Here is an 8,929-nt window from a genome sequence, read left to right as displayed (position 1 = left end):
GCCTGCTGCTCGCCTGCCTGACCCTGCCCATCACCCACGGCCACATCCTTGAGCGCTCCATGGAAATCAGGAGTAAGGAGAACATGAGTAAGGGACTACCTCCAGCCAACCTCCTGTCTCCAGCCCCCTCTGCATCCCCAGATTCAGCTGCATTTGCAGTGTGAAGAGGGGGTGTCACTATGAAGAAGCAAAGGTTTGCTTTGAACAGCCTTTGCAAAAGATTTTATCCCCTTTATCCCCCGTTCTTGCTTCCCTGGCATTCATCATCCTCTCACCCATGGATGAAATGCCCTGTCTCCTTTCATATCCTCCCCCATCACCCCCTGACAGTTCCTTGGCTTTACCCTTGCAGATCCGGACATCGACCCCTCCTGGTACACGGGACGCGGGATCAGGCCAGTGGGGCGGTTTGGAAGGCGGCGAGCACTGGGTGAGGGCACCCATCCTAGGGGAATCAGCCAGCAGCAAGCCTGTGCAGCCTCCCACCTGCACCCCCACCCTCCTCGGGAGGAGCAGAACCCCTGAGCTGAAGCTGACAATAAAAACCCTTCTCCTCTCATCACAATGTTGCGGCCTTTCTGCTCCAGAATGCAGCAGTGGGGAGCATGGGAGGGTTCAGGGTGGGAGGTGGTGACCCCAAAATTTTCTGGTCTCATCATGGTTTTGCAGCCTGCCCTGGCAGTGCGTGCAGTGTGGCACAACTTCCCTCTCTGCACGACACAGTATGCTTATCCCCACACAACCTCAAAAAACACAGGTGCATCCCTGGGGTCCTCACAGCATGCCAGCATCCGTGTGTGCTCCCGATACCTTAACTCCCATGGTGCTGGTGTCAGAAACAGCCATCCTGTTTCTATACCCTGGGTCTGAAATGCTTGTGATGCTCTGTCCATCATGCTGCATGTCCCCAAATGTACATTCACAAGTTATGTCCCCAAGCAATTAGCACCCAATGGCTTTCAGCTGCCCTAACAAAGGGGATTTAGGCAAGAGGAGGCAGCAAATCTGCCTCTTTTTTTGAGGAGCCCTTGTCCCACTCCAGAATGGCTCAACCCCAGGGAAGCATTGCAGGTGGATGTCCTGGATGGTATGGGGTGCTGGCGGTGTCCTCATGTGCAAGCTGACCTGGCCAAAAGGTGCTGTGGTCCCTTCCTCTTCATAGAGAGTATCTTTGAGGGTGTCTGCTGCCTTGTGGCTGAGCTCAGCCTGGCCAGGTTTTGCCTCATGGGCTCTCATGGCCATCAGGGCATGCCCCAAAAACTAGGAGTGTATTGCCCTGCAGACAGGGTGAGTGCTGCTGCCTTTGGAGAGAGCACATGTGTTTTTTACTCCTCTTCCAGCCAAGGTACTTTCCCACAGCTAACTCATAATGTGCAAAGGGGAAGCTCTACAAGGCATGGCATATCACAATGGCACACATTTGCTCTGGCCCCATTCTGGCTCTTATGCTGGCAATAAATGGGTGATTTCTCCCAAGGATGGTCTGTGACCCCTGTAATGAGTCAGGTGGGCTGAGAGGAGAGCTAGTTATGCTTCCTGCTACCTCCAGGCTTCCTGTGGTCCCCACCTGCAGGCTGAGATCCAGGACAGGATTAAAAAATAACACACCATTAGAGCAATAGTCTTTATTTGCAGCCTGTGTGTAAGGCCACTGGATGCACCTGCTTTGCTCCAGAAAAGTAAACCCTCCTTTTCAGATGGGAAGGGAGACGGAGGAGGTTACATGCAACTGGGGTGGAGGGATGTCACCAGTCAGGGTTGGTGGCAGTGTTGCTGACAGGTCATGCTCTTCTCTGTAAGTGGAAGCTTGGTAGAAGAAATCCCTGTGCTTTATCTCTCAGATGAAGACAGTGCTAGAGGGTTGAAGAGGCCCAGCATACCCAGGATGGGCTCTGAACTTGTTTTGAGGGGGAGGGTGTTCAGGCTGAGATGCCCCTGTACTTCTGAGTCCTCACTGCTTCATCATTGCTCCTTGTGGAGACCTCATCCAGCCACGACTGAGGTCCAGAGTTGCACATTCTCAGAGCTAGCAGCACCTCATCCTTGCCCTGCTCTCCTCCAGGCTGACTGTTGACCTCCCATGTGGGGATGGGGTGGATGCCTTCTCTTCTTCCCGCCGCAGGAGCTCTTGGACTAGGAGGCAACACAAGGAAAGAAAGGGCTCATTTCTCCTGCTGGTGGTGTGGAATGTGATGGGCACCCAATCCCACCCCAGGGGAACATCCCACAGTTCCCTGAACAGCTAAGCTGGGGACACCATTACCCCTAGATTGGATATTAAAGCAAAATAAATTTGTGGCCTTGGGAGAAGGCCTGAAATCTTTGATGATGGGATAGATCTGACCAACCTTCTGCCTTAAGAAGTGGGTGCAGGCTGGACTGGCTGAGAAGATCTCGGTGCCAAGCAGGAGCAATGAAGGGGGCCAGCTTTTCAGGAGCTTGGGGCCATGGTTCAGCTGCCTCTGCTCTCACCTAGAGCCATCACATAACTCACCTACAGCCATGAAGATATCATTTACTTGATGATTGGATTTTGCAGATGTCTCCATAAACAAGAGGTCTTTTGTCCGTGCAAACTCTTGCCCCTCCTAAGCGGAGACAAACAGTGTTATTACGCCAGCCCCCTCTAGGGCTGTTTGTTCAGTTAAGGTGTAATTTCTTGGTGGGTCTGGGGACTTTGGAGGTGTCTGAAAATCTTTTAAACCCTTAATTTCCTTGGACACATCCTAGTGTTTGCTGGTGAGGGAGTGATGAGGGAGCCTGGGAGTTCACCACACGCACTAACCTCAGTGGCAACCTCTCGCTCAGCAGCAAGGTCAATCTTGTTGCCAACCAAAGCAATGACAATTTCATTGGGAAGGAATTTCTTCTCCAGCTCCACCAGCCACAGCTTTGCTTTGTTGAATGTTTCCTGGAGAGAGGGAGACAAAACCACCCAGTGATCTGATTTGGATTTAATCCCTTTTTCTCAGACATAGCAAAGCTGGACATGAGGCACCAAACCAAAATGGGTAGAAGAGGTATAGTGGCAAGATTTTGATTGCCCTCTCTCAGAGAAACAGGTCACCAGCCCTCAAACACTTTTAGGGATAAATCAACCTAGAATGCTGCATGGCAACAGAAATCACCCTGGAGTTCTCACAGGCAGGGACAACACCTGACAAGTCCCAGGTGGGATGTTCACCTTCTCAGGTGATGCTCATATACCACTTTCTGCTCTGCTAAGGACAAACACCATGATCTGGACACCTCTGCCCCACCAGTGCTGCTGCAGCATGGCAAATTCCATCATGGATGGGATCAGCATCCTCCGCTTTACCTTGTTAGCAATGTCATAAACGACAAGAGCAGCATGGGCATCCCGGTAGTAGAGGTGGCAGACACTGTGGTACTTTTCCTGGCCTGCTGTGTCCCAGATTTCAAACTTGACAGTGGCTGCTTCTAGGTTGAGTGTTTTTGTGAAGAAGGCACCTGTAAACAAAATGCAGGGTACATATTCACATGCAACAAGAGGAGATAGCTCAGGTCAGCTGCTGTGAGGTCAAACCAATCCCCAGGGTCAGTAATGATGTTCTAACACGCAAAATCAGGGTGAATTTCTCATGATCACTGGCAGTGCTGATCAGATGACATACTGCAAGGCCGGGGGCCCTTCCTGATGACAGATATGGGTGGATGCACACCAGGTTTGGGGCATCAGATGAATAGCCCCCAGACAGAGAACCACCTCGACCTTGCTGGTGTGTCAGACCTGAGAGATGTGAATAGAAATATCCACTGAAAGGGCTTCTGCTGGAAAGGAGTCATATTGCTTGTGAACCAGCCAGAGCCAAGGAAGAGGGACAAGGGGAGATTTTCCACAGCACCTTGCTCTCCTCTACCAACTAGCTCTTCAGGTACAGGTGGGACCACAGCCTTTGTGTCTGCTGTGCCTTCTTAGGGCAAATGAACATATATAATGTCTAGGTGCTGTAGGGCCTAGGCGGGGGAATTGAAACTAGATGATCTATAAAGTCCCTTCCAACCCAAACCATTCTATGAGATCCTTCTGGAGCGTCTTAATAGTTGAGAGGGCAGCACAGGACCAAGCGTGCAAAGAGCAGAAGGGCTGAACAGTTTGAATTCCAGGTTTCACTTGTTTTGTTGCTCATCTGTCTCTAGAAAGCAGCACAAAGCCAAACTTGTTTGAGATGAATGTGGCTTATAGCCTGGTGCTGAGGAAATGGACTATAGAGATGTGAAGATGACAGTGAAGTGGTAGGTCTGGCTTGGGGGCAAGTGTGTATCATGTTCAGAAGTGGGTCTGTGCTACTTCAAGATGTACCAACTGGTCCTTCTGCATCCCACCCTGCTGCAAGGGAGGGGCATCAGGCCTGGTCTCTTGTTCAAAGCCAGCAAGCTATTGAAGCTACTCACTCACATCCCACGGTTGGCAGCAACTCCTTGAAGTCATTTTTCATGTATCGGTAGGCCAAGCTTGACTTTCCCACTGACATGCTCCCCAGCAGAACCACTTTGTACATGTAGGTGGGACAAATCCCGTCCACAGAGGTGCCTGGTGTCACTTTCTGTGCCATGCTCTGCAAAGAAACCAACTCTGTTCAATGTACATCTGCAAGTGATCCCAAGATCAGTTGACCCTCCTGTATCAGCTCCTGATTGGCAGCAGCAGGATAGATGGGGTTTAACCTCAAAATTGGATGGAATAAAACCATTAATAGTCTGAATCGAATTTAATGACAAGTCATTTGCCACTGCCAGTTATAACCAGAAGGTGGAGATCTTTAGGAAGAAACTTGGTGCAAGATTGGGTGCATCTCCTTTAAGAGGACATGCTGGAGGAAGTTAATGGCATAGGGACATCACCTATGGCTGTGTCTTGCTCTCGAGCAAGACTCCATCCCCAAAGTCGTTGATGGTCCACATTTATTGTGGGTCCTGCTTAGAAGTTATACCAGGGGAGCCTAACTCAGGCATGGAGGTGATACTGCTGCTGGTTTGTTAATGACACTGCGTAGGGAATGGCTGGGCACCTCAAAAGCTGATGGGCCTTGAGGCAGCACTTCTTCGAGTCAACATGCTTGCCAGGATGAAAAATTAGGGGTGAGAGGACCTGGATCAAGCACCTCTGAGAACAGCAGCACACAGAGCAGATGGCATATACTCCTTCCCTGTGGGTAAAGAACCCCCAGACAGACCAAGCCTGTGGAGTCCTCATGACCGTGTCCCCACAGAATGGGACTGCACTGCTCATGGTGGAGCTACACTGTGTGGTGACCAGGGATGGAGGGGGAACATGGATGAAAATAATGGCAGTTGCCTCAAATCTGACTTGAAGAGAGCTGCTGCAGGGTGTTGGCTGTACCCTGGGAAGAGGACAGTCAGTGTGAGCCCTCCTGGGTGGCACATGTCCTCTTCTCCCAGCCTTGAGATGAAGAAAGCAATACTGCCCCACTGTTGGGGTTCCTCATTATGGAGCTCTTCCTCCAAAAATACTCAGCTCGTGTGGACAGAGTTAAAAAGGAGAGGGGCAAGAGACTGAAGATGAAGATCATGGGGTGTTGAACTGAGCAAGAGAGGGCATGAGATGACCTTGTATGCCCTTATACCACCTTACCCACACAGCAAAGGGGAAACATGTCACCAGCAAGCCTATAACTCTGTGTGCAGGGATGGGATGTGCCTCCTAGATAGATACAATAACCTAACACCCAAAGGCAGAAGAGGAGTCTTGTGAAGGACACTGAAACACTCATATCCTGCTGCTGGTCCCTGCCTGTGTGTCCTGACCCTCTTGCTGCTATTGTGTGCCTGAGGAAGAGCCTCCCATGCCAGGGTGAACACTGCTGGAGTGAGCTGCTTCCCTCCATGTGGAAGAAAGTCATGGTCAGCCAGAGAGCAGGGACCTGCAAGACTTATAATGAAGATTTGGTGCAAATTCTACATGGGGCTCAGGAATTTGGTGCATGGAACTTGCTGGTGAGCAAGAAGTACCTCTAACACCTAACAGTGGTGCTAGCAATGCAGCTCTCTGCCTGGGAAGGTCTCAGCTCCCTTCCCTGACAAAAGCCTCTTGTTCCTGTGAGCTGCACATCCCACGTGTCTCCTTTATTTTGCCTGTCCTCCCCCTGCAATCTGGCAGACCAGACCTTTAATTCTTCATTAAGGTTGTCATTAAGGGTGTTCCTTGGCGCTGGCTGAACCCATGTCTGTATCTTTAGATTCAAGTAGTTTTTCTGTTCAGTGAGTTGGGCTTTAACCCTCTTAAAAGACACAGGTAACAATTTCCCCTAGCTCTTACAGCCCTATGATGAAAAGCATGATCATAGTTTGTGCAGAGCAGCTAGTTAGGGGTAGATTATATTTTTTTAAGCAGGAGAAAGATAAAACCTGTGGCACAGCACAAACATGCCCCTTATGGTATAGATTATATAAATTTGCTGCTTTGTAGGTCTAGAAATAAGATTTCCATCTATTCTGGACAGAATCACTGCTGGCAATAAGCCACTAAATTCTCTAATGAAGCAAGAAGCTGCCTGAAAACCACCCAAGATTGGCTATATTAAACTCAGATTTCCATAATTTCTAGCTGCTGCTCTCTGTTCAACCCTGGAAGGCTGGGTTGATGCTGGAACAAAACTCACCTGAGAATTACTGCAATGAGTTTTGCCAAAGCTCATTTGAAGCTTTTTCCCAATGTTAGAAGGCAGAGATTAAGTCTCTCTTTTCACCTGAAGGGGATGGCAAGGAAGTAGAACAAGTGGCTTAATCCTGAATTAATAGAAAACAGGATTTAAGGGAAAATGGCATGGGGAGGGTTGTCCTTTTTTTGGGGGGAAAAGGACTGTACACAATAAAAACCTGTGCTTACTGGCTAAGGGACTATGAGGAAAACGTTCAGCCATCCCATGTGGCTGGTAGTGACCCTTCTTTCCTGCTTCCTGCCCCAGGGAAGAGACTGTCCATAGGACCTGGCTCAGGGTTACAGTCAGCTCTGCAAATCTGGGGTTCTGCTCTGGCAGGGTCACCAAGTCCTGCTGCAGGTGTGGCCACTGCACCAAACAACATCCCTGTTCTTTCAGCCAACATCTGTGCTGCTGAGGAAATGCAAGCTTGCTCTTCATCTGGAAACTTTGCTGACCTCCCCAGGCTGCCTAAGTGCATCCAGGAGAAACACTGAAAACAACTTTTCCGTTGATTTCTGTGAGTTGAGCCTCAGCAGAGTGCACCTGCATGCCAGAAATTTCTGTCAGCTTAACTAGAATAAGTTTGGTTGATCTCACTACAAACTCTGAACTCTGAAGAAGTCACCAATGCTCCCGTGCAAAATGCCTTCAGCAAGTTTTCCCATGCATGCTTTCAAAGGCTGAGGTGTAACCTGAACTGGGACTACTTAGAGGCTGGATTTTCTACCTTTTTAGTCTGATCCTGGTAAAGAATAGCTCAGCAACTTGGGGAAAAGCTTGGGGATCAGCTGTGGTGTTGCAAGTTCTGTCCTTTTGCCTAGAGGTCATGCTGAGGGGCAGAGAAAGCTGAACCTGCTCAGATTCAATATAGTCAGAGAAAATAAACAAATTTATCTCCAATTGACTGTAAAAATCCTGCTGGTGGATTTAGTCTCCAGATAGATTTTAATATTTTGTGACAGCTGTGCCTGGCAACAGAGATTCAGGACAGGCTTGCTTGATCTTACCTCGAAGGTGAGTACCCAAACGGCTGCGACACAGATCATTTCTCACTTCCTAATGGAGGATTAAACAACACTGCACGCAGGAAATTTTGTTCTCAGCCAGACACCCCCACTTCCCTAACTTGATGCCTCCTCCCTTCTCCTCCTGGGCAATGGGTGGGTATGTGGAGCTAGCTCTGACCAGCTGTGCCCCTGTGGAGCTCACTGTTTTAATGTAAATCAACTTGAAGGTGATCCATTTTCCAGGTACAGTGACTAATAATAATAAAAGGGGGCAGAATAGATAATTGCACTGTAATGTGCCAGCAAGGGATTGGCTTTTTCCACTTAATGAATTAGTATCTCTGCAGCATATTTAATCTGGGGTGGGGAGATCCTGGTACATTTATTGTCAGGGGTTAAGTCTTTTATTTACAAAGGAAAGCAGTAAAAAAAGAAAAGAAATGCCTATATTTGGGGATGGAGTTACTGAGAAGTGTTATTTAAGACTCTATTTAAACTTCCTGAGAAAATATGTTGTTTAAGTGTAATATCTAACTGATAGTTAAGCTTTTCTAAACCACAAGCTCTAAGAAGGTCCTAAAACCATTAAAGACATTTACTGAGTTTTTGCAGGGGTGCAGCAGTGAACCAGAGACATAGTTAATGAGCTCCTCAGAAAAAAAGCACTGGACTTCAGCACTTAACTGTGTAAGTTTGCAGCTTCTAACCCTGCAATTTTTGGACAGGGTACTTTAGGTTCTTTCAGATTTAGATACTCTATTTTTCCCGCACACGAGATAGTTGTCATGCACCTACATCCCCAACTAACTTCTAGTATTCAGCTCAAAGAACTCTTCTTGGTTTGAGAAGCCTCAAACCTGCTAAAACTCTGGCAGTGCTGGTGTAGGAGTGTGGCTGCTCAGAAAGTTCACTTACGCCAAGGTTACCAAGGGATACGGAAATCCCAACTGCAAAGACTTAATGCACAAACACTGTTAGTTTTACATAGTGCAGATTTCTCAGCGCAATGAGGTCTCCTCAGAGCTAAGGGGAAGAGAATAAGGATCATTAACCATGCACGGAAATAAGGCAGCAATAAACAGAGACTGCTGTGGGTCAGACCAAGGACTCTGCTAAGACCTTCGCAGCCGCTCTTCAGCTGCCTGAGAGATTGGGGGTAGGGCAGAGAGCTTCCTAAGGCTTCCTAAAACCTGCTCTCTTGGGCAGGGAGCCACTGAGGACATGCTGTGTGCCCCT

The 8,929-nt window shown here is 48.6% G+C and overlaps 1 protein-coding gene across 1 annotated transcript; it reads right to left on the bottom strand.

Moving 5' to 3' along the window:
• Positions 1-2,026: 2,026 nt before the first annotated feature.
• Positions 2,027-4,577, bottom strand: RAB17 (RAB17, member RAS oncogene family). Its single transcript, XM_009075603.1, has 5 exons — positions 4,421-4,577; positions 3,320-3,471; positions 2,786-2,911; positions 2,495-2,588; positions 2,027-2,133 (listed from the first exon to the last, which is right to left on the bottom strand). Exons 1-5 carry the CDS (start codon positions 4,575-4,577, stop codon positions 2,027-2,029), a joined length of 636 nt encoding a protein of 211 aa, XP_009073851.1.
• Between the last annotated feature and the right edge of the window lie 4,352 nt (positions 4,578-8,929).

Source organism: Acanthisitta chloris, unplaced genomic scaffold, assembly GCF_000695815.1.
Source record: "Acanthisitta chloris isolate BGI_N310 unplaced genomic scaffold, ASM69581v1 scaffold1305, whole genome shotgun sequence".
NCBI lineage: Eukaryota > Metazoa > Chordata > Aves > Passeriformes > Acanthisittidae > Acanthisitta > Acanthisitta chloris.
This window is presented reverse-complemented; position numbering and strand designations above follow the sequence as displayed.

Bases quoted from the DNA above. Each gene is read 5' to 3' on its own strand.
- RAB17 (XM_009075603.1), bottom strand. From the start codon at position 4,577: ATGGCACAGAAAGTGACACCAGGCACCTCTGTGGACGGGATTTGTCCC. The intron at 3,472-4,420 runs GTGAGTGAGTAG...TTTTGTTTACAG, and splicing joins GTTGCTGCCAACCGTGGGAT to GTGCCTTCTTCACAAAAACA. The intron at 2,912-3,319 runs GTAAAGCGGAGG...CCCTCTCTCCAG, and splicing joins TTTATGACATTGCTAACAAG to GAAACATTCAACAAAGCAAA.